This window comes from Hemicordylus capensis, chromosome 5, assembly GCF_027244095.1.
Source record: "Hemicordylus capensis ecotype Gifberg chromosome 5, rHemCap1.1.pri, whole genome shotgun sequence".
Lineage (NCBI taxonomy): Eukaryota > Metazoa > Chordata > Lepidosauria > Squamata > Cordylidae > Hemicordylus > Hemicordylus capensis.
Genome location: NC_069661.1, coordinates 205,862,115 through 205,889,740, shown reverse-complemented (window position 1 = coordinate 205,889,740; position 27,626 = coordinate 205,862,115). Strand labels below are relative to the sequence as shown.

The 27,626-nt window shown below is 43.7% G+C and overlaps 2 protein-coding genes across 4 annotated transcripts in view; one reads left to right on the top strand and one right to left on the bottom strand.

Annotated features, from left to right (window-relative positions):
- Nucleotides 1-397: 397 nt before the first annotated feature.
- AMDHD1 (amidohydrolase domain containing 1) lies at nt 398-15,226 on the bottom strand. The gene is made up of 9 exons (XM_053251263.1): nt 14,557-15,226; nt 13,986-14,092; nt 10,144-10,208; nt 9,569-9,846; nt 8,147-8,372; nt 5,732-5,856; nt 4,562-4,655; nt 3,299-3,459; nt 398-1,673 (listed from the first exon to the last, which is right to left on the bottom strand). Exons 1-9 carry the CDS (start codon nt 14,691-14,693, stop codon nt 1,568-1,570), a joined length of 1,299 nt encoding a protein of 432 aa, XP_053107238.1. The 5' UTR covers nt 14,694-15,226; the 3' UTR covers nt 398-1,567.
- The window catches only part of CCDC38 (coiled-coil domain containing 38), a 70,928-nt gene continuing 58,145 nt past the window's right edge, over nt 14,844-27,626 (top strand). Inside the window, exons 1-3 of one of the 3 annotated variants that reach the window (XM_053251261.1) lie at nt 14,844-15,096; nt 18,356-18,443; nt 21,144-21,226. In XM_053251261.1, the coding sequence (XP_053107236.1) occupies nt 18,383-18,443; nt 21,144-21,226 (144 nt within the window). In that variant the 5' untranslated portion in view covers nt 14,844-15,096; nt 18,356-18,382. The remainder of the gene's footprint in view (nt 15,097-18,355; nt 18,444-21,143; nt 21,227-27,626) is intronic. The other 2 variants (XM_053251260.1, XM_053251262.1) reach the window with 2 other exon arrangements.

Below are 27,626 nucleotides of genomic sequence, written 5' to 3'. Positions count from 1 at the left end.
CCTCCACCACCCAGCCAATCAGCTGGGCGCCACGACGCACATTCCAAGGCACATCCAGGAGAATTAATAATATAGATAATTCTTCTCTCTTCCCTTATGCCTATATGCCTTTGTAATTTCAGGATCCAAAGAGTTGCTTTAGGTGTATTTGCAGGCTTGGAAACGGCCAGTGTGATTTTTGACATCCTCACCCCCACCCCATATTTACAGAAGAACCCTTCTCTCCTGTTTATAACTCAAACTGCTTTGGGAAGCCCTCTAACTACCCAGTAGTTTTCCAAAAGAACTAGTTGTGCAGTTCTTTCAATCCCGACCAGGTGTACTGTCTGAAGTATTTCAAACAGTACAATGTTACAGCTGAACTTGATTTGCCAAAACAAAACTGAGGTAAGAGGGAGACACTAATCTTTTCTTTTATTGCTTTGTAAGATAATGTAGGCATTCCTCTACATTCATAGCCAAGATTACTTCTGGTGTATATATAAAGGCTTAATTCATAATTTGCCCTGAAAATATCAGGCAGATTATTATTTATTACATTTCTATACTGCCCTATCCAAATGCTCTGGGCGGTGCACAACAGGCAAAACACAACAAACACAATTTAAAAGCAAACAAGTGAAACAATATAAAAACAAATCTAAAATAATTCAGAGCCATTAAAAACCAATTAATATACTTAGACAATTTAAAAACCTTGGAGGGCCAGGATTAAGCAACTACACAGTCAATATCCTCATGAAGAAACACAAGACACAGATTGAAAGCCAGTAAAATCCTGGAGCTTGCCTAGACAAGGCTGATGCAACATGGCATGCAGGTTTTGTCAGCATGGGAAATGAGCATGATTGTTTGGTAAGTGCTTTAGAGGATGTCAGTACAACCCAGAAAGACATTGTTATGGGTGCACTCTGAGGATGTCCCCCCACATTTGCATGGTCTGTTGGGGGTGGGGGAGTATCATCCAAATGAATCCCAAGCCTCCCGGCTTGCATGTAATATTCCCTTCATGAGGGTCTACCGATGAGCAGTCACTGTGTAAGCTTTTGTTTTCATTCATCTGTCCTAAAGTCAGATGGAATAAGGCATTGTACAGCTTAACACAAATGATAAAGAATACATTCCAACCTGATAGAGTAAAGCCACACTCACCGGCCAGAGAAGAAAAGAGGTGGCAGCAAACTAAATACAATATAACACACACAATCTTCCCCAACACTATTTGCCTGCAATTTTGAGGCTTATTTCCTAAAGTTTGTACAAATGTGTAGGGGTAAGAGCATTCTCTTGTAGTTTTAACAATTTAAGTTCTTTCAAAGATTGAAATGCTTCCATTGTGACTGTGAGTGATGCAATAATGGGTAGTGATTGCAAAGTTTTAACTGGGGTAAATAAAATAAGTATGCAATTTAGTTATTTATAGTTTGATTTCTATACAGCCTTTCATAATATGCATCTCAAGGCAGTTGGTTACAATGCCAGCAAATAAAAAACCAGAGCATGTCTTGATTTTGTCATTGAATTCACCTCAATATCACTCTGTTGCAACCAGCCTGAGAGAAAGCATCTAGTAATCCAGAATATTCTCATTTACATAGGCAATCTTTCCATTAACAATTACATATTCAATCAGTTCTTGGTGGCCTCCAAACTGGTAGATCAAATGTTCCCATCTAAAAAGATGTTAAGCATATAATCAACTTTAGCAAAAAACAAACAAACCTATCTTGTATGCAGGAGACCTAATCAATCTTTAAAAAAAAAAAAAAAGCACACAGGAAGAAAGTAGCTTTTTCCAAGAGTTATCAACCTTGACTAGTCCCCAGATATTGTTGGACTATAATTTCCATCATCTTCATCTGCAATGGCCTTTGGCATCATAATCCAACAACATCTAGGGATCTAAGGTTGAGAACCCTTGGTATATTTAAAAGCTTCCCCATATAAAACCAACAACAACTATGGGCTAGATAGTACTTTTCCTCCAGTCAGACTCATTGCATGGAGGGAAACAAGATCACTATTGCCCTGCTTACCCATCCACCATGTCTGCCCCACTTACAACATCCCCAGATATCCACAGAAGGCTATAATGTTCACATCTGGCCTATGCACATACAATCCTATTTTGTGTGTGTAGGCCAAGATTTACATAGTCAACTTCCTCAATAACAATCTGATAATTGGTCATACAGTTTTGGTCTGTGACAATTCAATTATACAGGTAAAGGTAAAGTGTGCTGTCGAGTTAGTGTTAACTCCAGGTGCCCACAGAGCCCTGTGGTTGTCTTTGGTAGAATACAGGAGGGGTTTACCATTTCCTCCTACCGTGTAGTACGAGATGATGCCTTTCAGCATCTTCCTATATCGCTTCTGCCCCAATATAAGTGTTTCCCATAGACTGGGAAACATACCAACGGGGATTCAAACCAGCAACCTCTGGCTTGCTAGTCAAGTCTCCTAGTCAAGTCATTTCCCCGCTGCGCCATTAGGTGGATTGGTAATTATACAGGCACAAGCCATATTCAAATATTCCATATGGTCTTCTTTAGATGAAGAAAGTGGAATCAAGACGAAAAGTGGGGAGGGAACACTCTCCCTTCCATACAATGGGATGGATTGGGGAAGATGTATCATACAATCTGGCCCAACTTCTCTGCATATGGAAAATTAGCCTGTTAGGGAGAAGGTTAGAACCTTTCTCTCTGATATTCTACCCTTCCAGAAGCAAGGGTTTGTTTGTTTTTAAATGCAGGGGAGCTTCCAATCATGTGTCCCCCTCGACCACATACATTTGGAAAAGATGAACATGACTGCCCAGTTCAACCTCATAATGCTCTTGCTTCAGCATGGGGACCTGGCTCTAGCAATCATGGGTGCCATGACATTTTGCTACTCCCCACATTTCTATCTATCTGTCTATGTCTATTAAAATCATAGCTCCGGTTCCTTCCTCCCATTCAAACCTCTCCCCTTTTTTGCTTTTATGTTAGGAAGGGGGAAAAGCAGTGTAGTGCCTTTTCTCTGCAAAGCCATCCATGGGTATTTGGTCATAGCTCAATGGCAGAGCATCTGCTTTGCATGCAGAAGGTCCCAGGTTCAATCCCAGGCATCTCCAGCTTTCTTCTCTGGTCAAAAATATTCTGAATTGGGAGAAACCTCAAACATTGCAGTAAGATTCAATTATTATTTATTATAAAATCTCAGTGGTTGCAATCCAAACTGCATACCCTACTTAATTTATTCTGAGTGTACCTGTACATTCAGGTAGGCCCTGAAAACAAATTTATATATTTACCTTGGTGTGTTAATGATAATGAGATCTCCTTGCTTGCCAGTCTCTATGGAGCCATGTGTGTGAGATCTCCCAAGAGCATAAGCTGCATTAATAGTAGCAGCAGCTAAAGCTTCCTTCATGGACAACTTCATGTTTACACAGGCCAGATGCATCACTATGGGCTATGGGGAAAGTAAAACCTAGAGTTACCACACAGATGAATAAAACCAACTCTGTGTCAGCAATCTCTTTGATAGTGTTGGACCAGCCAAAAGACTCCAAACTCAGTGACAAAGGTTACTTTAGGACAACATGAATTTTAATTCATGTTCCCCTCCAGATATATAGTCAGTGGGGAGGATGAGCAACACTCCCACAAGTATGGTCCCACTTCATGGATATTTGCCATAAAATGAAAATGAAGCTTTGACATGCATACAGCTGCACATGCATAGTCTCTTTCAGGCAACCCAGTACTCTGATAGTTAAGATTACCAATTGTCTAGGATTACCGATTGTACAGTTATACCTGCACATAAATCCTGTTCCCAACTTTATCCCATTGGCACAGGGGTTGAGGGTGGGGCTTACAGGAGTTTAGCCTTTGAGGGAAAGGGCAAGACAACATGATTCTGCTCCCTCTCCAAACACTAGCTGTGTGTGTGGGGAGGGAAACATGAGTAAAGCCCCATGTCTGTGAGAAATGCTGATTTCAACCATCAGAAAGCTACATTCTGTTTAACAGCCATCTTCATATTTATTCACAATAACTTGCTAAGATAGCCAAGCAGATCACTTCATGGCAACTGCTTTTCAATAGCCAGAGTTCATTTGTGCATTCAAAATAGAAGCTGACACGCTGCACAACATTCCATCTGCACAACATTCCATCTGCCTTGTAACAAAACATGGCACAGTTGTGCAAGAGTGCTCTTGTGCAAATGTGGGAAATTGCTTAAATGCAGTTGCACAAACAATGGAAATCATGGCCATCAATCATGAAACTGCATCTGCACAATTTCTCACATTTATGCAAAAGTGCTCTTTCACAGTTGTGCATACATTTTGTTACATGGCAAATGGAATGTCGCACAGTATGTCAACCAGCGTGCAATTAAGTTCCCACAGTCGCAAGTACAGAAAGTGAAACGAAATCTTTGTCAATTCTCAAATAATCAAGACAGAAATCACTATTCCAAGACTGATAAAATTTACATTTATATTGAGAAAAGCAAGTTAATAATAATTTTGTATCTAATACAAGCTTTTAAAGAAGCAACTTACCATTGAACAACAATAAGCATTAGGGTTAAAATCACTACCAAGAGCAACAATCACCCCTTCTTTTAGCATTTTCCTAGCTTGAGGCTGTTTTAATCTATAAAGGAGGGAAAGTTCAGTCATTATCACTTGCATTGAATGTAAGATGTACTAGACAGTTTCATAAACAAATACATTTATCATTTTAGAAAAGGAGACCTTTTTTCTGTCTCACCTGAATATTGTAATAGTTATAGGATGTCTGCAGCTTCAAGACAATTATGTATTGCTTACATGCATTTAACACTGGCATCTTATAAAAAATTATATTTGTTAAATACAAAAAGATTGCTAACACATAGCTAAGAAAGCTAGTGAATATCATCTACCAGATCATTTATATATAGCAGCTATATTAGTAGGCACCATCATATTAATTAAAAATCACTGAGGCTGTTCTCATGTGCAGCCTAACCCAGGCTAGAGAAGCCAGCCTTGGTTACGCTGTGTGTGAGAACAGCCGGGATTAGTTCCAATCCTGGAGGGGCCAGCACTGCCTAGCCTGGCTTTTAGCTTGTGTTAACGGAGCCAGCACACCATTAGCCCAGGGTCCGGGGTTGTGTGTCTCTTTGGGCTTCGTTCAGCCCGAGGAGACACAGAGATGGACACCTAGAGCATCTGTCTCCTGGGGGAATCCCCCAACACACTGTGCTCAGTGGTGCCTTCGGCACATTGTGAGATACCCGGAGACTGGAATGTGTTATCCCAGCTTCTGGAGCTCCACGCTGCCTGGTGTAGCAGTGGAACATCTGGGAGTGTAACAATGTTCCATGGATCTTCTGGGGGAAGGTAAGATTTGTGCTGCCTACCCAATGCCTACATGAATGGCCCCACTGTGTCCCAAATTGCATGTCAAATAATCATATAGTTTTTAAAATGCACTTTAAAGTATGGTTTTTTAAAAGCAGTGTCATTTATGAAAACTGCCCTCATTTCAGATATACCTCTCTTGCTTTCTGGCCATGTGCTTTTGGTATCTAAAGTCACTGCACATTTGTGGATTGGGGGGAGGCTGTTGCTTGTTTAGTGTATGTACTGGTTGAAAGATAACAAATGTATTTTCTCAAAGGCATCACATCAATGAGCTGCAAATTTTAGAAAGGGACAATGCAACCTTTCCCATATTTGAATTACCTTAGTATGTAGGCAGTAGTAGGTAACAGAACAGCTGCACACTTTGCCCGAGCCAATGCTGTAATACCTTCATCGCTAATTTCTTCCAGGTGACTTACAGCGTGCGCTCCTAAGTCAGCTCCAAGCTAAACAGATGACAAAGCAAGGTTTGACTAAAATATCAACAATAGGTATTATACATACTGCCTCACATGTTGGCAGGTTTTTAAGAGCCTGCAGCAGCGTAGATGGGTGGTTCTGAACCATCTGCAGTGCTGCAGACTCCTAAAGAACCATCAACAGTCTTGTCCTTTTGCAAAAATGCTTAAAAGTTGTATGCCTGCAGTCTGGGAGCACTACTTAGATTGTTTCCGGGAACCATCTTGCTTTGAAGGGACAAAAGAAGAAAGGAGATCCTAAAGAGCTCAACATGAAAACATGTCAGCATCATTGTTGCTTGTAACAGGGATGCCCAGATGTTGAGTACATCATCATCATCATCTCCAAAGGCACATTGCAGCTGGGGACACTGGGAGTTGTAAACAACATCTGGGAATCCTTGTTACAGGGAGCAATGATCGACATGGTGCTCCGTATATTTTTATGGATACTTTTATGTAAACTGATTTGGGAGGTTCATCTGAAAAACAGTATACAAGTGCCAAAAGCTAACAAACAAACAGCCTCAGCTGGAATGGCTGGCCATTAAATGATTAGGGATGGCCTGTCCTCAAAGATGGAAACACAAAAACAATGCCTGGCATCCAGATAAAACTACTCCTTAGTAGTCCTACTGCAATTAAATAGCCCTTTGGATAATTTCCTGAGCAGTACTACTGAGTAACAGTCTGGATGTCAGCTAGTGATTTTTGTTAGTCGGTCGATTAAATTTGCATTCTGAGACAAAAAGCATAGCTTTGTTGCTTTTAGAGCAGAGCTGCACAACTCAAATGCCCTGGTGGGCCGGAACCATCCACAACTTGGCATGCAGGGGCCGAGGTCAAATTAAAAATATTATTAGTTACTTGTGGATCTATTCCCTTTGTCAATGGACCCATAGTTTTAACCAAGGATAGTGGCCAGAGAATAGGTCCTGTCCCTGCTCAATCAGTGGGCCCCCTAGAGTGCATCCCAGCCTCAAACAAATGCTAAGTCCTCTCCTCTCCCTAAATTGTTGTTGCTTTCAGGCTGCAATGCTAGGCATGCTTACATGGGCATAAGCCTCACTGGGCACACCATGGAGCATAATTCTGAGAAAGCATGCACAGGATGGTGCTATAAGGCAGTTTCCAGCTCCTGTGTTGCTGAAGGATACCTGGGTGCCAGTGAAATAGTCCCTGTGGGCCAAATCTGGCCCCCGGGCCTTCTGTTGTGCAGGCCTGTTTTAGAGGATGCATGTGCCCTTCACAGCAAACTCAGATGAAACATTCCTTCCTGTGTGAGGGAAAGAGGGAAAGGTGGCTTGCATACAGCATAATGTGCCAACCATAAAACAGTAGGCCATGTGCTTTGATTTCATGATTCTGCAAAGTGCATCAATACTGCTAAATACAAAGAGCCTCCATGTCTCCTAAGGATTAGCTCACTGCTGCAGGATGCTTCTCCCATTATTCTCAATGGGATAAGCATCCTACATTGCATATGCAATTCTCAGAAGCCACAAAGGCTCTCCGTGTCTCCTGGCAGCATCGACGAAGTTTGCAGATTCACTGAACCAGCACATGCACCCCACTCTTTCATGGGCAGTGAGCCACATTATATGTAAGCCAATATACTTTTTAAAAATCGCTAGTCAGTTAATATGGCATCTTTTTAGCCAACTGCAAGCATTTAAAATCAATTAATCTGATTAAACATTGCAGTCCAAATAAATATTTATTATTTTATTTATTGTTAAATTTATATACCGCCTTTCATTAAAACAATCCCAAGGCGGTTTACAGCAAAATTTAAAAACAAGATTATAAAAAAAGACACAATTAAAATATTAAGCTAAAAATATAAAAAATTGGATTAAAAACTTAAAATGAGCATAAAAACAGGAACCAGCAGTAACACAGTTCGTACTTTTTTGAAGGATATTAACACACAAATAATAGCTATTAAAATGTACATCCAGCAATGCTATCAACCTATGAGAAGGGTCATCAGATGCCCACCTTTTATTTTACATCACAAGGAAAAGATAAGCAAAGTCAATGTTTGCATGGAATGTAAAAAGCTATCAGCAAAGGTCAGAAAGTCCAACTTCCCAATCAATTGACCTCATATACTGTCTTGTTGCATATTCTTGCAGTTTGTTGAATTAATGAACACAACTATGCTTTATTGTGCTCAAGTAGTTTCAGTACAATAAGCCTGTCTGAGCATTGCATTTTTCCAAAGCAGTTTTCAAAAGCAAATGAGATTTATGTTTTTCCTTGAATAAAGCAATACCTCAGCACATTTCATTGGATGAAGTTCATCTCCATGGAAGTTAATCTGTAAACCGATATCTTTCCCAGCCTGAAGAATTCTTCTGGCAGAATTCAGATCAAAGACACCCTTCTCACAGAAAACATCTATATTGTCAACATGTATTTCACCATTAAGGTAAAGTTCCTTCAGTTTAGGAAGGTGGAAACTGATAATGTCATCAGTGGCTTCAATGGCAGTTTTGCCCCTATTAAAAAGAAAATGTCAAAAAGCCATGCACTTAATCTCACTGAATTTCTGCATGGCCAAAGTCACTCTTAGGGCACATCCACATATCACTTCAATAAGAGTTAATGGCAGAACAAAACACATCAGGAATTAGGTGCTTTTTATTGAATTGTTAAACAGGGCCATAACTATAATTGAACAGTGTGGGGGAGACAAATATCCCCAGGCAGAGGAGGCCCATCAGCTGAGCAATAGCTCACTCTTCGTTCTTCCCTCCTGTCTCAAAGAAAAAGGCAGGGAGGTCAGGGGCTCCTTCACTTTTTGCTCCAGGGCCCACTCTAACTTTGCTGTGCTCCTGCCCATAAGCCCATTCTTGGGGAATTAATTTCCCTCTCCCCATGCCCCTTTCAGAGGGTCACCGAACCTCAGAAGAAGCTTTTTGAAGCTCCTCCCCACAGAGATCTGCTGTGGGGAGGAAGTATGTGTCTTCCATGAGTTTGCAGCATGCTTGTGTGCTCCTCTGGATATAAGCCTTAGATATGGAGAGGAGAGCTGTTCTTCTGGTAGCAAGCATGACTTGTCCCCTTAGCTAAGCAGGGTCCACCCTGGTTGCATATGAATGCAACCAGAAGTGTGAGCACTGTAAGATATTCCCCTCAGGATGGAGCTGCTCTGGGAAGAGCAGAAGGTTCCAAGTTCCCTCCCTGGCTTCTCCAAGATAGGGCTGAGAGAGATTCCTGCCTGCAACCTGGGAGAAGCCGCTGCCAGACTGTGAAGACAATACTGAGCTAGATAGACCTATGGTCTGACTCAGTGTATGCCGCTTCCTATATAAGCCATCTTATATCAGATGATATTATCTTACCATATAAGCCATCCCGAGCACAGCTTCCCTCCAGTGACTATTGCTGGTGTCTATCTTGTGGTGGTGGTGTTTTTCTTTAAGACTGTGAGCCCTTTGGGGACAGGGAACCATTTTATTGATTGATTGATTGATTGATTGATCTCTATGTAAATCACTTTGGGAACTATTGTTGAAAAGCAGTATATAAATATTCGTAGTGGTAGGCTGTAAACCCCTCAAGCCTCCTATTTTTGTAAATATCAAAGAGCCACTCAGTCACTCAAAGAATCCTTGTGTGTAAATTAAAGACTCTGTGTGTGTGTGTTACAGCACAGAACATAAAAGGACAAGAAGAAGGAAGATTATATTACTTAGGAACAGAATGAGCTCCACAGTAAGTAGAGGAAATACCCATGTCGAACTCCCGCCTAGCCCGTTCAATCACTCGGAGCATCTTAATTTCTGTTTCTAGGTTTAAACCGTATCCACTTTTGCATTCAACCAAAGTGGTGCCGGCTCTGAGCATGCGTAGCAGACGTTGTCTGAAACTTTGGAGGAGCTCATCTTCTGGGGCTTTCCGAGTGTGCTCCACAGTGAAATGTATTCCTCCTCCTGCTTGATGAATATCCATATAGGAAGCACCTGCCAACTTGAAAACAAAATTATTTGTTAAACATGGGTTGCCCAGCAAACAATACCTTACATTGCATCAACATGTACAGAAGTTCTGTACAGAGGTACAAAGTGCCTCTGGAGGGGGTAGTTTGCATCACAAAGGAGGGAAGGTATTGCTTAACCCCACCCATTTTCTGTACGATTGTGTATTGTACATATGGAACAAAAGCCCTTTAAGGCTTTTATATAAGCAGATGCGACTTTACAAAAAAGGTTAATCAAGAAACAAGCAAGGTAAACATGTATAAAAGAAAAATCCCAAATCCTTTACCTTCATGGCAAACTCATGAACTCTGTCACCAGCCCATACTGGATGTGTGTGTGCATCTACTAGACCTAGTAAAAATAATTTTTACAACTCAGTGAAATGCACAGTTAAGAGATTTCCCTCCATATCTCTGTTAAATCAGACATCCAAACTAGCAAACCAAATAAATAAAAATGGGGGGGACACACTGTGCTGGTCCAATACTTTCCCAACTCATGCAATTAAAAGGGGAACACTCTGAGCACATACCATTATGATGTCTTCTGTAGACATTCCAGTGTCGTCCTGGCACACCCATTTATCATGTGTGCGTGGGGGGGGGGGACTTGTTCATCCAAATGGCAGCTCTACACACGGCCCAAATAACAGTTTAAAGTAGCACGTCTGGTAGCTTCAGCAGGTTCAAAATGCTGCCGCAAGGATGCTCGTGGGTGCGAGTCTCTTCACGAGTACTACACTCATCCTGTGTCAGCTTCATTGGCTACCGGTCTGCTTCCGGGCTAGATTTAAGGTGCTGGTATTGACCTTTAAAGCCCTACACGGCTTGGGGTCGGGGTACCTGTCGGACCTCATTCGCCCATATGAATCTGCCAGGGCCCTTCCATTATCATCTCAGGCCCTGCTCATGACCCCGCCACTAACAAAGATCCAGTTGGCGGGGACTAGAGACAGGGCCTTTTCAGTTGTGGCCCCTCGGCTTTGGAACGCCCTCCCTGAAGAGCTTTGCCATGCTCCCTCCCTTAGTGTTTTTAAAAAACATCTTAAAACACACCTTTTTAAAGGAGGCTTTTTAATTTCACTATTATTTTGTTATATCTGGTAGGTTCTTTAGCTTTTTATAATTTTCAGTTTTAATTTGAACCTAATAATTGTTTTTAATCTTTTTTAAAAAAAAATTTATTACTTGTATCTGTGTCTTATTGTTGTAAGCCACCCCAAGCAGGCGGGGTATAAATATTTTAAATAAATAAATAAATGTCTAGAGGGGTTGGTTCAGATTATCTGCCCCCACACACGATAAAGGAATGTACTGGGAGGGTGTTGCAATGTCTTTATATGCCACATGCCCTCCTTTTAATCACATGGGCTAGAAAATATCATCTGAACTGGGCCGCTAACAAGTAACAGTTTTATCAAACCATTCTTTACATTGCACATTGGTTTCATAGTGAAATGATTACAGAAAGAACTACATTGAAACAGTGGTGGGAAGCTTCTGGGGTTTTTTGCTTTAAAGGCTATGCAACTTGTGCTTTTCTTTGTCTTCATATGACTAAGTAAAGATTGGCTGTGTTTTCGTGTCATAGTCAGATAGATAAACCCACTGTATTAACAGACAAATGTTGCAGACATGCCCTTTTGTGCTTGGTGGCAAGCATACAAAAAAACCCCAATGACTTCTGAGCAAGTTAATATTGAAAGCATATTCAGATCGTGTACAAAACCACTCTAAATCATAGAGCAACCAATGGCATACTCAAGGAGCATGATTCTCTTATGGTCCAGCCTGCTACAGCCTCACTCATAGTAGTGATTGAGTTGGATGCTCAGGGCTGATAGGACCAGCCCTGGATAATGTCACCAGGCCAGAATCTGAAGCAGCAGCACCTGCAATAGCCCCAGCCCTGGATCATAACACTGGACTGGTCTGAGGGAGCTTGAGGGCTGGTCTCACCCAAGGAACCCCTCTTGGAGCCTCAGCTCCCCGAGGCAGCACCCCTGGAATACGATCCCACTATAGAGCCTGCCTCTCCCACATTGTCACGCCTCCTAATGTCTGCATGCCAGCTCCAACAAACACCCTGGAAGGAGAAGATAGAGCAGCAGAAGAGTGTTAGGTTCTGGAGGGCAGCCCCTTTAAAGCTTCCCTTCTCGAAGCAGGGAGGTGAAACCCAGGAGGGACAGTCTGGGCCCCAGAGTTCTTAAGGGCTTAATCTGGACACCAGGAGTCGACACCGACTCGACAGCACACTTTACCTTTAACTTTAATCTGGACACTGAATTCACTAAGCCCCTTGGACCTCTCCAAGTTCTATAGCCTTACCTTGCTGGCAACCAGGACAGGACGGATTCTTACTTCGGATGCCAGATGTGTCAAGTTCAAATCCAAAGCATGCCCATCCCAGGGATAAGGCGGTATGTTTAAAATACTTGAAAGAGGATTAGACAAATCCATGGAGAACAAGTCTATCTGTGATTATCAGCTAAATGGAATCCTGATACTCAGAGGCAATATTTATTCATCTAAATATCAGTTGCTGGGAGTGGGGGTCAGCAACATACAACAGGGGAAGGTGGTCTTCTTCATGCCTGGCTTGAGGGCTTCCTGGGAGCATCTGGCTGGCCGGCCACCATGGGAAACAGAATGCTGGACTTGATGCCCCTTTGGTCTGATTCAGCAGGTTTCTTCTCTTCTCATGTTTTTACTTGGACTTTATTAGTACAGTATACAGATTGGAGATATCTGGAAGCTGTATACTGCTTCCAGATAGGATTCCCATCCTTTTCTTTATTCACTCTGTGCTTTTAGAAGCAGCCTGGCCCACCAACACTTAACAGCTGAAGCAGTCTCCATCACTTGTTTCCATGATGCCAAGAAAAGATGCACACCGTCTGTGTGTGTCATTCTGCTATCCAAGGCACAGGAAGGGACGGGTACTCTCATCTCTTCCTTCAAAGAGTTTAAGGCAGAGTTGTGAGGTTTATCCTCACAACAAACCTGTGAGATAAGTAAGTTAGGCTGACAGATAGTGTCTGCCTCAAGATCATCCAGAAAGGTTTGTGGCAAGTGCTGACTTGGGCCATCTATATGCTATATGAGAGCCAGCGTGGTGTAGTGGTTAGAGTGCTGGACTAGGACCGGGGAGACCCGAGTTCAAATCCCCATTCAGCCATTAAAAAAACTAGCTGGGTGACTCTGGGCCAGTCACTTCTCTCTCAGCCTAACCTACTTCACACAGTTGTTGTGAAAGAGAAACTCAAGTATGTAGTGCACCGCTCTGGGCTCCTTGGAGGAAGAGCGGGATATAAATGTAAAAAATAATAAAAATAATAAATAAATAATATGCTAGTCACTATACCACACTGGCTCTTCAGTAAAAAGAAGTTATAATCCTATTTCCAAGATGAGTTTTGTTCAGATGTTAGGCGTGCTAATTCAGCACATCCAATACCTGCAAACCACACAGTGATGGTGACAATGGCCATATACACTATGTGAGGCCCATGTGAGATAGCATGAAATGGTCACACAAGAACAAGTTTAACAAAACATACACTGACTGGCATATAGAGCAAGGATGCAATGATGCAGTGAGAAAGAGAGCCAGTGTGGTGTAGTGGTTAGAGTGCTGGACTAAGACCAGGGAGACTTGAGTTCAAATTCCCATTCATCCATGAAAGTCACTGGGTGACTCTGGGCCAGTCACATATATCTCAGCCTGACCTACTTCACAGGGTTGTTGTGAGTATAAACATAACCATGTATACTACTCTGGGCTCCTTGGAGAAAGAGTAGGATATAAATATAATGATAAATTAAATAAAACAAACAAACAAACAAACAAACTTTTCAACTAGCTGCACCAGTTCACTGGGGAAAGGGCTATATTTTATGTTCCTGAGGGCTATGCAGCTCTCCCCTGGCTCTGACATATTGTCAGCCATTTCCATCTTAGGCCTAGAGTTAGGAGTGAAACTGGTGTGTGAACAAGTTATCACATTTCTACATTATTCCAAGAGGAAACACTTCAGAGAACATTTGACTAACTGAAGTATATAATCTGTACCCCAGTAAACATGCCATATTTCTGCTGGGTGCAATGAACTCAGAAACAGACACCAACCTGGTATGATGCACTTTCCAGAACAATCAATTGTTTTTTCAAAAGAAGCTCCTACAAACTGCTTGTGAATGGCACCTGCATCTCCTACTTCCTTTATATAACCATCTCTGTAAAACAGAACAAACCCCTAAATTTCAAGTCCCATGAGACAGTTACTTTTTTCACACCAATCCTAAACCTCCATGTATTTTTCTGAAGTAATGTGCTTAGGCTGATTTCCCCAAAATACACGATTTGTTATTTCAATCAATGTTGAAAGAAGAGAACTTTAATGAACTGGCATTTTTTACAGGTTCAAAAATAACTGACCAATGCATTGGTTACAAGAAAGTTAATTAGCTTAATTTTTTGTTGTACATAATCAAACAGGTCTTAAAGTATGAAGAACCTGCTTCCATTTCTTTATTTTTCATGTAACAGTTGGTTTTATTCTTCCGTAATCTGAGAAGCCCAAGTGCAGAAACAAACAAAAATCCCTTTGGAGAGTTCTTCTTGCAGGACGGTTTGCTTTTTCCAGAGCAACTCATGAGAATCAATCCCAAGAGCACCCCACTGTCCAAGACGCACTTACTTGCCAATCACCACACTGGCGTTTTCCAGCACTGCCAGGTCTTGCATGCCATCCTCTAGGAGGTATTTCTCCCTTTTGGCGCAGACAAGCACCACCTGTTGGGCACCTTCAAGCAAAAGCTTATACTCGCCAGCCATGCCGCTCTCTGGACAAGGTGCAGTCAGCTAAGCAAGCCCAGGAGCACGGATGGCCTCAGCGGGGAGGAGAGGAAAAAAGCTGAACGTTTGCTAGGTCAGCGTCGTCGCACTCGCTGCAAGGGGGACCAAACCTGACAGTGGTGGGGGAGAAACAGCGCGACATAGAACCAATAGCAATACCACCAAAGTCGCTACCCAGGCATGCGCAAGAGAGAACAAGAGGCGAGCGCGCGGGGACTGGAGGTGCGCGCGCCGGGAGTTGCTCTTTCCTCGAGCGCGTTGCTGCTGCCGCCTTCAACCGTCTCCGCCCGGGAAACTCAGCTTTGTAGAGGTGTTGAAAAGCGCTTGTCTTGCATGTCTCTGCTCTGGCTATTCTTCTTTTCCATTGCCCGAATTCTCTCAGGTAGGGAAAGCGGGAGGGAGGCTTAGAGGTCAGGCGGAAGAGTGGCAGATTCAGGGCGTTGTGTGGCTGTTGGTGCAAGCTGACCCAGTAGCCTTACCTTTCTAAAACGAGAGACGCGCCACAGCTTGCCTGGACGTCACAGCCTGGGGGAACCAAGATGTGGAGTTGAGCCAAGATGTGGAAAGGGGCAGTGCAGTGGTCGTGAGGGGAAAGAACTCTGCACATGCTTAAGGTGTTCTCTTCTGTGCTAGTCCTTCATGTCCTTCAGGGAACACCTGTTCATTTGATTATTACACACTGATCCCATCTTTTCACTGTAATAGCCTTCAAGGTGGTACCTGCAAGGGCGTAGCAAGGTTGGACCCAGAGACAAGGTTTTAAAATGCCCCCGCCTGCTCACTGAAGCTCAGCTCATGAAGTAAAGAAATCTTAAATGAGGATGAATAGTGGTAACAAAAACATAGTTTTTTGTTTATTTATATATACACACACACACACACACATATATATATACATGTGTATACACACACACACACACCACAATAGAACATCATCCTAAATTATTTTTTTAAAGGTTTTGTAAATTGTGGACGATGCAAGTCATTTAATGGTACTAGAGAAAGACATGCTGTACTGGTAGCTCCAAGTCTTAAGATTCACATCAATTTCGGAGGATGAATACAACTGAAGGAAGCCTGGGCGGGTGCGCGGCTGGGGGAGTCAGTCCTGTGACTTGCCTCTGGGGGTCCCCCCAAGGCAGTGGGCCCCCAGACAACTGTCTCCCTTTGCCCTATTATAGTTACGCCCCTAGGTACCTGTGGAATAGCTATAGTTGATTAGTAATGCCATTTTAGATTCTCTGACCCAGAGCCAGAGCCCTTCTGCCATTTCATAATTTGGCTGTCAGCAGTAGAAACCATTTGGTCAGCGTTCTCACCCTTTCCTTTTACAGCCTTGGAATTTGCAACAAATTGTTAATCCCTTTGGAGAGTTGGTGATCGCCTGGCGATCACAGGCAGGAAAGTTGCTGATAAGAAGTAACTCAGCAGAATACTAGGAATTTAGGGCACTAAGCAAAGCCAGTGTTGTGATCCTCAAAGAACTAATATGATGATGTATCACCAGACTACCTGTCAGGTGTGATGATACTGCTGAATGTGCTAAATTTGTGTCCATTTTGTATAAAAACTCAGGGCAGCTTCCATTTTGCTGCTACCCTGCTTTGGAGGTGATTCCCAGGGTTTTGCCTTGCTCTTTTACTCTGCAGCAGGGGCGTAACTACAATTAGGCAGGGGGAGGCCATTGTCTTGGGGCCCCCCGCCTTGGGGGGGGGCCCTCAGAGGCTCTCCCCCACCCAGCGCCTACCTGATCTTCCGCTGCCGAGGAGGCAGCCCTGGAAAGCTCACGGCAGGTTTTTAAATCAAAGGACAGGAGCGTGCACAAGAGAGACGCCCCGCCCAAGCCCAGGGAGAAGCGCGGAAGGCGGCTCTTGCCCGGTTTCTGTTCTGGCTAGTGGTCTGGGGAAAGGGATGCCGCCCGCCGCGCGCTCGCTCACTCACCCGGCTCTCCTTGTTCTTGGGCATGTTGGGGAGAAAGGCGAGGCGTGAACTTGGGCATTACTTGCTGCGAGGAAGTCGGAGAGGGTTGCTGAGCGAGTCCAGGCTAACGAACGCCTTTGACAACACTATTTCCCCTCTCAAGCGCTGGTGGCCAGAGATCCAGGGTGGCAGCAAGCAGAGCGTCTTTACTTGATATGGGAGGAGTGGGAGGAAAATGGACTTCTGTTTCCCCCACTTTTATACTGATTTTTAGTATACCTGAAGCCCCCAACACTCAGACCTGAGACCTCTACGAGTTCAGTCCTATGCCTCTTTACTCACAGGCTGCAATCCTGTGGACACTTGCCTGGGAGTAAACCCCACTGAGCACGGTGGGACTTACTTCTAAGTGATTGCACATGCATAGGTTTGAACTGCAAATGTTGGATCTTCTACACAGGGGGAGATAATTGTGATTAAAACAGCAATTGGTATCAATATGCCATCACAAATCTGTTGTATTAGTTGGTTCTGCATTCGTGTTATCTATACCTTGCAACTAGTAGGGATAGTTAGCAGAGACATCTGGCCAGAGGAAGGAGAGGTAAGCGGTGACTGGGGGGGGGCGCATTTAAGAATCTTGTCTCAGGGCCCACTCCAACCTAGTTACGCCCCTGCTCTGCAGTGCAGAGATAAAATAAAGTTTCTAAATGGTCTCCGTCTGGTGAGTTCAATTGGCATAGAGCACCAGGAAATTCCCGTGGTGATTCTCTTTATTTAGCAGGGGGAGAGTAACTGGCCCCATCCACCCCCAGCACAGTACTTCCAGTGACTGTTGCTGGTGTGTGTCTTATGTTTCTTTTTAGAATGTGAGCCCTTTGGGGACAGGGAGCCATCTTATTTGTTTGTTATTTCTCTTGTAAACTGCCCCGAGCCATTTTTGGAAGGGCGGTATAGAAATCGTATTATTATTATTATTATTATTGTTACAACTCCAATAAGATACAGCAATATTAGATAGCAGCAACACATCGTTAATGGCAAACACACAAAACCCCCAAACTTAAACAGCAAAACGTAAACAGGGTTAGAGTTAGCACTGAAGTAAGGAGACAAGCAGGTCTTCTGACATTTGCAATGGGGTATGAAGATGGTAAGTTCAGTGGCAGCCTTTCCTACTTCTCAGAAAGAGTTCCTGCTGTCTTACCTCCTCAAAAATGGCAGTGGAAATGAGACCTCTGGGGAAGAAGAGATCTGTGTGGTGGTGTTGGGTGTTCTGCTTGCCAGAGGGCTGGGGCCACTTACCACTGGTCAGCTGACAAGTAGATTTGTATATCCTTGAATTATATTCACATGCAGTCTGCACTACTTCAGCACAAAATGTATGCATTTTTCTTGTTCCTTTGCATGTTTTTGGACACTTCATTCTTCACCCACTGAATAATCACAGACATACCCATCCCATGTCAGTGATCATATCTACAATCGCTATCTCCGCTGGCTTACTTGAGACTTTGTAGGCCGGAAGCCCTTGACTGAGAAGCATGCTCAGCTGAACCATTTTGTTCCTTGACATTTAATGCCACTCACACTGTGCAACTGCACCACAAGTTATCTTTCACAAGCTGGAGATCTGTGTTATGAATTTGCAAATAGATAAAAACTGAAACATGATTCTAATGCTTCTCTCTCTCTCTCTTCTTTCTTTCTTTTTTGTAAAGCTCCACGAAGACCTATACAGTGTGGATATGGCATCAAAACTTGTATCAATCGCTTATCCCCCGTGTTTGGGATCGGATGTTAGCATTGGTAACAAAAACCAAAAGACTTACTGTGTAACTTTAGTAACTGTAAGGACAAATGCGAGGGGCAGGGGCGGATTAATCTCTTTGCCACCTGCGCACACGTGCAGAGGCCCAAAATGGGCTGAAAACGGCCCAACCTGTCATTTGGGTGGCAGGTTGGCTCAGGGAACCGCCTCCACCTCCCCTGCCTTGGTCTCTCCTCACCTTGAGAGCCTGTACCCCGCTGGCTGCCCCCCTGCCTCTGGTACCATCCCCGCCACACCGCGGCAGTTGAAAAAAGTTTTTAAAAAAGATTTAACTTGCCCCCGTCCCTCAAATTTGCCACCTCCCATAATTTGTCACCATGGGCAAGTGACTATCTTGCCTACGTGTTAATCCACCCCTTGAGGGGTCCTGCCAAATTTTGGAAAATCCATATTCGGAGCTTGTCATGGAATGTGGGGGTGGGGGGAGCCTTCACATGGATTGGGCCTAACCCTATCAAAATCTTAGGGATTTGCACAAACCTGTTTGGAGGCCCTTTTACTGGCCTCTGAACAGGTTAGAAAGACTGGTGGTTTGATTGGTTCGAAGGCGGGGACATACCTTTAAGGACTGGGAGAGTGCACTTCCCTGCCCCCTCTCGCTGTCTTTCTCCCATCGGCACTGCAGTGTAAAAGGGTCCGGTGGGGTGGCAGCATACTTCTCTGCTGCTCCATTGCCTCCTTGGCCTGGAAGTGACTAGAAGTACCCAGCGAGTGCATGCATATTGGGTGCGCACACACGCCTGGTGAGTGCGACACACACGTGCCCGACATGCACCTCCAGTCCGAGGAGGCAACAGGGTGGCAGGGAGGTATGCTGCTGCCCCGCCTGACCCTCTTACACTGCAGCGCCGGTGGGGGAAACATGGTGGGGGGAGGTAAGTGCACTCTCCCCAGTCCTTAAAGGTATCCACCCTCAAGCCCCCCCCCACCGGTTCTGTGCACATCTCTACCAAATCTGTCTAGGGCAGGGCTGTTCAACTTTGGCGCTCCTGCAGATGTTGGCCTACAACTCCCATAATCCCTGTCTATTGGGCAGTGTGCATTATGGGAGTTGTAGTCCAAAAGCGGCTGGGGGCCTAAGTTGAGCAGGCTTGGTTTAGGGTAGGGATGTGCATGAACCTGTTCAGAGGCCCTTTAACAAGCCTCTGAACAGGTTCGAACACTGGCCGGTTCGAAGGCGGGAGGGTGTCTGCCTTTAAAGGCGGGGGAGGGTGCACAGCCCTCCCTCCACTTTCCCTCTGCTTGTGATCAGTTTTCTCAAAGTCCATCATGCGTGTTGAGTACTTCCAGTTACTTCCGGTAAAGGGGGCAATGGGAAGGCAGGGTAGTATGCTGCCGCCTCGATGGACTTTAAGAAAACTGAGTGCTGGTGGAGGGAGGGGTAAGTGCACCCTCCTCCGCCCTTAAAAGCAGACACTCCCCCTCCCGCCTTCAAATGGGGCCCGCCCAGTTCCGTGCACATCCCTAGTCTAGATTCATGCAATATGGCAATTATGGGATCTTCCAGACAGCAATAATATGTGGGAGCTTTCACACATGTTCCAAGCACAGTCTTCCTCCCTGTACGGACAATTCTGCAGTTTCTGGACACCTTCCCAGCATACCCTCTTGACATATGCCAAGCATGAACCTTGTGGGATTTTTGCAGTACCAGCCTGCCAGCCAGCTCTTGAATTCCAAGAAGAACCCACCCACTACTTTTGTGATGACTTGGGAAAGGGATTGGTTCTTCTTAGAGTTCAAGGGCTGGCCAACAGGTAGCACTGTGGAAATTATGCAAGGTATGTGTACAGAGAGTGCAGAAGCCTACGGGAGTGTCTGTATGGTGAGAATGTACTTGGAACTTGCACAAAAGCTTTGCATATCCTACATGTTATTGCCATCTGGAAGAGTCCTATGAATAGAATGACATTCATTTCCATCGCACATGTGTGGAAGCACCCAAGTACCTGAGCCTCCTGCAACTTGTATGGCGCGAATCGGATCCTTCCCTCTAGCCCAGGACAACGTGTCGGGGATAGTGGGCAGGGCCTGGTTCATGTTATGTAGGTCACAGTGGGGAGACAGGCAACCACTGACTTGATGTAGTAGCCTGGTCAAAAGAGTGTTGCATTATGAGGATGGAGAAATAGGCTACAGATGGGTTATTTTGGCTGGGTTGAAGGTAATATGATAACAGTATAGTGCCTGTGGTATGAAAACTCATCCCACTCTCAGGTTTTGCAGATTTTTATTGAGTTTCAAAAAAATCTGCAAACTTTTGACCAGAGATGACAGTGGGAAGAGAAACACAACTGCAAACATTATTGTGTGCTTACTCCTTACTCCATGTATATATTGCCTTTCTTTTTGGCATTCAAGACACTCTTCCATTTTAAAATATTAAAATAACAACAACAAAATTTGCAAGAAATACTACTGTTGTCCCAGGCCATTTATAGACCCTCCAGAAACTGATGGTATGAACTCTCTGTCCCGGGCTCTCCAGTACCAGTATCTTAAGTGAGGTTTAGTCCTGGGTATGTTTGCATAGGATTGCAGTTTTATGTGGCTTTTGGATTATAGCCTTCATAGTGTTCTCAAACTCCTTGCCTTTTTTTTTGGCATGGGAGGGGGGCTGTATTATGATAATTTTTAGTGGGCTTGGAAAATAATACTTTCATATTTCATGTGAATAGGTGGTAAATCAAAGAGCCCTTTCAGAAGTCTGGACACTGAAATCTATCTATATCGAGATATAGAGTGTATAGACAAAGAGAAGGTATGTATTTCTAATTATCTTCTAAAAAAAGCAGTACAGGCCTTAAAACAGTAGTATATATGCTGGTAACCTCCAGGCTTGACTACTGGAATACACTCTACGTGGGGCTGCATTTGTACGTAGTCCGTAAACTACAACTGGTACAAGATGCAGCAGCCAGGTTGGTCTCTGGGACAACCCGAAGGGACCATATAACACCAGTTTTTAAAGAATTGCATTGGATAGGTTTCTGAGCAAAATATAAAGTGCTGAACGGCTTAGGTTCAGGATACTTGAGAGAGTGCCTCCTTTGTCATCTACCCTACCGCCTATTAAGATCATCTGGGGAGGTCCAGTTATGGCTCCACCCCCCCCCCCCGCCTATCTGGTGGCGACTCAGGGCTGGGCCTTCTCTGAGGTTGCCTCAGGGCTTTGGAATGCATCCCCTGTCAAAATAGGAGCTTATCCGTCTCTGTTTGGCCTTTTAAAGGCCCTTAAGACACACCTGTTTTCCCCCAGACTTTTAATTAAAGCTAATTTTAAACTGTTTATTTGTTTTATTCTGTGAAAGTGTAATTCTTTTGTTTTTATATTGTAACTTGGATCTTATGTCTAGAGAGAGAGAGATTAGGTGGTATATAAATATGATAAATAAACTGTTATTGACCATAATACAGACTGACATAATTTTGCTTACAGTTTATTTATTTATGTTCTTAAAATAGTTCAACATATTAGGTTGGGAAACAAAGCATTTCACCATTCTGCATTCATCAAGCAGAATGTTGAGATTTCTGCAGAGAAAGAGAACAGTCTCTAAATAATATGAATATACAATTGACAATTGTAATAATTACAGGCCTCTTATCCCCCCTCCCCCCGGATCAACTATTGCAACATTTTATATGCGGTACTTCCTTAATGCTTAGAAGCTGCAGCAAATATATTGACTATCATTTTGCTTAAGGCACAATTCAAAGTTCAGATTCTTTCCTTTCAAATGACTTTGATTGTTCATAACTCAAAGTTGTCTTACATGTTCATAATATAAACAACTAAATGCCATGTGGTGATGTGGGCTCAGTGATCCTTACAAATAGGGGTCAGTGATAAGCAGGCCCTTTCTGCTACTTTCTTCATGTTTTGTTTCTTTAAGAAGTATTTATTAAAGATGGTGGCAGTTTTGATGGAGCTGGGTGGTGCTAAGAGAGCTTTAGAGGATGCCTGCACTTCTTTTCAGAACGCACAAAATAATTGAGAATGTATATGAGAATTTTAGTTTCAAAAGGCCTACACAAAAGTATAATCCCATCTTAAACAATTATCAAAGAACACAGGCAGATGTCTTATGAACACACCCCATATCAGTTTAACAAAGCATATGTTCAAATTCAAGTATACAGTATATGGGAGATTTGTTGTTGTTGTTGGTGGTGGTGGTTGTTGTTTTATTTATCTGATTTATATACCACCTTTCCTAAAGTGGCTCAGGGCAGTTTACATTAAAATAAAAAACACATAATTTAAAAAATTAAAATAAAACATCTAATCTAAACCAGATTAAAATTAAAGTTAAAAATAGATATCATTAAAAGCCAAGCTAAAAAGATGGGTCTTTAAGGCTCTCCTGAAGACCTCCAAGGAAGATAGTCCTCTTATATTCATGGGGAGCATGTTGCACAACCCAGGGGCGGCAACTGAGAAAGCTCGATCCCAGATTGCCACCAGTTGAACTAGTAGCATCCGAAGACAGATCCTCCTGATGATCTTAATGAGCAGTAGGGGTCTTGTAGAGAAAGGGGCGCTCTCAGGTAACCTGACCTAAGCCATTCAGGGCTTTAAAGGTAATAACTAGCACTTTGTACTTTGCTCGGAAACATATTGGCAGCCAGTGCAACTGTTTAAGAATAGGCATAATGTGGTTTCTCCTGCATACGCCAGAGCCAATCTGGCTGCCGCATTTTGAATTAACTGATATTTCCGAAGTACGTACAAAGGCAACCCTACATAGAGTGCATTGCAGTAGTCCAACCTGGAGGTTACCAGCTAGTACACCACTGTTTTCAGGTCATTCTCCTCAAGGAACGGGTGGAATGTCGAATCAATTGCAACTGGAAAAAAATGCTCCTGGCCACAGCCTTAACCTGAGGCACCAGGGTTAGACCCAGGTCCAAGAGCACTCCCAAGCTGCAAACTTGTTCTTTCTGTGGGAGTGTAACCTCATCCAGAACCAGACGTTCTATCAGTTTCCTCCAAGACCGCTTGGAGATGGTCAGCTACCATGTTCTCCATCACCCAACAATGGGAGATTGGAGACTGGCCTATAATTATCTATCACCAGGAGATCCAGAGTGGGCTTCTTAAGAAGGGGTCTAGCCACTGCCTCCTTAAAACAAGGTGGCATCCTGTCCTCAGTGAGGTATCAATGATATCAATCAGGTCAGCTCCAACAACCTCCCAGCCATGTTGGGCAAGTATCCAAAGAAAAGGTGGTAGGCTATACTGCTCCAAGCTGCTTGTCTACATCCTCAGGACTGAAACTGATCCAATTTAAACTTGCAAGAGGGATTGCTGGACATCTTCCTAACTAGCCCTGCAGAAATATTGGAGTCCTAATCAGCCTGAATGCAAGAGTTTTTCTCTACAAAGAACTCATTGAATGCATTACAATGAGACATTGTTTCCAGAAACAGATTTGAAACAGAAGACACTGAGTTAAACCCCTAACAATCCGGAACAGCTCTGTTGGACAAGAACTTGCAGACACAATACGTGCAGAATAAAATTGCTTCCTTGCATGTATTGCCACAGCATTGGCCTTCAAATGGGCTCTATGCCGTGTCTTATTGAATTCAAGATGAATCCTCCTCCATTTGTGCTCCATTCTACCTTGCCACTTCAGTACCCATAGCTCTCCTGTATACCATGGAGCTAATTCTGAAGCGGGTCAGAGATAACGCTTAGGAGCTATGTGTCTATTTTCTTGATAAGTTCCATGCTCCAGGTATCCACCAGGGCATCGACAGACTCACCTGCAGTTTCCAACTCCAAAACCCTCCAAGGCCCTTTAATTATTTTATTTATTCATTCATTCATTATTGGTAACTGGCTCCAAATGCATTATCGTCTTCTAAGATGAGAGTATACAAACTTAAATACATAATAGCCTTCTTCAAAAATTCATACAAGTGAACAGTGTACATACACATTTTCAGTTGTTCACATGTTATGTTGAACACAATATATTTCCTGTCTGTACCATGCATTTGAGGGCATGTACCCAGGTTCACTTTTTAAATGAATGCAGGTGCAGTCATTCATGCAAAAAGATGTATGAATATATATCTGTACACTCCTACAAGATAATGTCTGACTGGGGTTATTGTGTAGAAGCAAATCCTACAGATCAATGGAATTTTTAAATGAACGTGTGTTTAAGTACAGAACTTAAATTACTGACACTAAAATATATTTAGTTGATAGCAAGTTCCATTCTTTTCGGTGGAACTTAGGCATGTGATTGTCTTTTCAAAACTTAAGAGTTCACAGGGGTGGGAGAAATTGGATACGGGCTGTAGCACTGGAGGAGGAGAGATTTAATCCTTTCCTTCATGCTTTTTCACCGACCAAAATCCCTCCCCCTTCCCCTGCATTAGCCCTGTAGCGGGGAAAAGGACAGATATCTGAAAAAGGTCAGGAATTTTAGGACCAACAAAAGGAAGTACTTTTTCACACAGCACGTAATTAATTTATGGAATTCTCTGCCATGGGAAGTGATGATGGCCACTAGCTTGGCTGGCTTCAAAAGGGGCTTAGACAAATTCATGGAGGACAGGTCTATCAATGGCTACTAGTCTGGTGGATATAGGCCACCTCCAGCTCAGAGGCAAGATGCCTCCAAATATCAGTTGCAGGGGGGTAACAGCAAGAGAGAGGGCACGCCCTCCCCTCTTGCCTGTAGACTTCTCAGAGGCATCTGGTGGGCTACTGTGTGAAACAGGATTCTGGACTGGATGGGCCTTGGGCCTGATCCAGCAGGTCTGTTCTTATGTTCTTATCTATATTAGCAGCTGGTAGAGGTAATTTCAGCCAGGAAACCAGTGAGGAGAGGGATCCAATCCTCCCCCCCCAGTTTTTATGCTTTGAATATGACATCCTTCGATACTGTTATAGAACTCCTATGCCTTATCTAGTTTGGGCCTTATTTGCTTGTTTGGTCATTTAAATAAATCTAAAACAATCTAGCCTTAGTGTGATAAGAGAAGAAAAAAGGATCTGAATCATGATCTGTTGCACTCATAAGAGTGGGTTCTGCACCTATGCAGAACCATTTGGGCAGAATTCATTAGCTCCTTGATGCACCTAGCTCCACCCCTTGCACATGGTGCACTTCCGTTGGTTTTGGCAGTTAGGCGCTTCTTTCCTCAGTTCCTTTCTGACTGCCATTGTGTCAGCACCTCAGTTTTGTGGCTCCTCGATTAGGGAACCTTTCCTGAGGGAAAAGAGGAAAAAATGCTGTTAAAATCCTTTCTGACTCAGACCAGACTCAACTGTGATTAACATTTAATGAACACTTTAAAAAAAAAGAGAGAGAGACAGATATTTTGGCACAGACTTGGACATGTTTCACTGGACAGATAACTCAGCTGCGATTCCCGGGGTTTTATTGGCCATGGCTTGTTTATTCCTATGCTTACGTATCCCTTTTATTATACTTGATGGAGAAGAAAAAGTCATTTAAGTGGTGTCTGTGCTGCAAGGCAAAACTTCCTTCGGCAGACAGCCATGATTTGTGTTTGCTATGTTTATTTAGGCGAGGAACATAATACCTTGACATGTAAAATGTGCCTAATGTTTTCTCACCAAATGAGAAAAAATAGAGCACTACACTTGTGGGTAGCGTTATACAAAGATGTGCTGAGACCTGGCATGCTGATGCCTAGATCTCCAGGGGAGACACCCATGCCTTTGACATCGAGCACAGCATTGATGACAGTGTTGAGGGCTGGGAAAGGGCAGTCTAAATCCTCGGTGTTGGAGAGGACGGCCTTGCTGGCAGAAGCACAGTTCAGAAAGCACGCATCAGAAACAACACAGATCCAAACATGTAGGACTCCGATCCTGAACATGGTCCAACCCTGAAGAAACACTGGGATAAAAGTGTGAAACCTAAGTGGGATCGGCCAGAGGTGGGGTCCGGAGTGACACCATCTCCGATGGGACTCCAGTCGGAGCCAGAGAATTTGCCTCAACATCTAGAGACATATAGTGGTCGAGGCCATGGCATTGACGCTATGACATCAGAGTCGACCTTGGTCTTGGTGTCGACATTTCAGTGTCGAGACCATTTGCTGTCTCCTGCTCGAACACCCGCACAAACGCCCTCTCTAGTGACATTGAGGGCACAGCAGGGGTTGTGACTGCCGCAGTCCCTGATCACATTCAAGCTTTAGGACAGTGAGGCTGACATTGAGAATGGCTTGGGATCGAGCAATGCCCAGAGGCTTATGTGTTTACTTGATTCTGCTGAAAATATACCTTTGGTATCCATGTTGCAAGGCTTAACTAGCCAAGGGCTGGACGATGACGATACAGATGGATTGAAGATTTTGAAGACACCAGGGACTTTCCCACCCAAGCCTCAGTTTTCAGTTATCCCTTCAACATCTGCATTCCAGCCTCCAGTACGTATGCCAGCCATCCTGGTACCCACTACACAAGGCAATGTATTGCATCCCTGGAAGTCTCCAGGGGATTTCTCAAAGATTCAAAGCCTGATACAGACAGGTGGATTGGGTGATGCTCCACAAGCACGCCAACAGTCCCTGGGACTTCCATATGATTACTATGAGTATAAATTATGGAAGGCTGGTCGCCAGACATCTACTATGATGGTGCAAATGGCAACACAAATTACGCCTCCTAGAATCGAGGTGCTACATGCCCACAGACAAAAGCAATGCATGCTCCGGTGTGTACCTCTATGGCTACACAGATGGTAGAGTTGCGGAACCAACCTCTGGTCCACAATTAACCAACACAGTTGACTGTACAAAATACCACTACTAACAACTACACAAACTGAAGCTACACAGCTAGCTGTAATGCATTCAGCCACTATATCAGCACAAACTCAAACTGCACAAGCAGTTGTGCAGATTACCACCACTACGACTACGCAAACTCAAACTACACAGAATGGGAAAGTGTCCACCGCCTCACAACTGAGAATGGTGGTTCTCATGGATGACTATGACTCCTCCACAGTCAGCTCAGATTCTTTAGTACACCCTACTGATCTGCCAATTAAGATTATTCCAGTAACAAATATATCACCTAATGAGGAGATACATTCATACCATCATCAGATTTGTGAAGTGGTGACAGCTCTAGGTTTAGGACCTGGATGATTCTCTATATA

What these genes read in the sequence shown, in the direction of transcription:
- AMDHD1 (XM_053251263.1), bottom strand. Translation starts at nt 14,693, where the DNA reads ATGGCTGGCGAGTATAAGCTTTTGCTTGAAGGTGCCCAACAGGTGGTG. An exon ending in GGAGCTCATTCTGTTCCTAA is followed by an intron (nt 8,373 to 9,568) that starts GTAATATAATCT and finishes TCTTTTTAATAG; the next exon opens with GGGCAAAACTGCCATTGAAG. An exon ending in ATGCTTATTGTTGTTCAATG is followed by an intron (nt 3,460 to 4,561) that starts GTAAGTTGCTTC and finishes CTTTCCCCATAG; the next exon opens with CCCATAGTGATGCATCTGGC.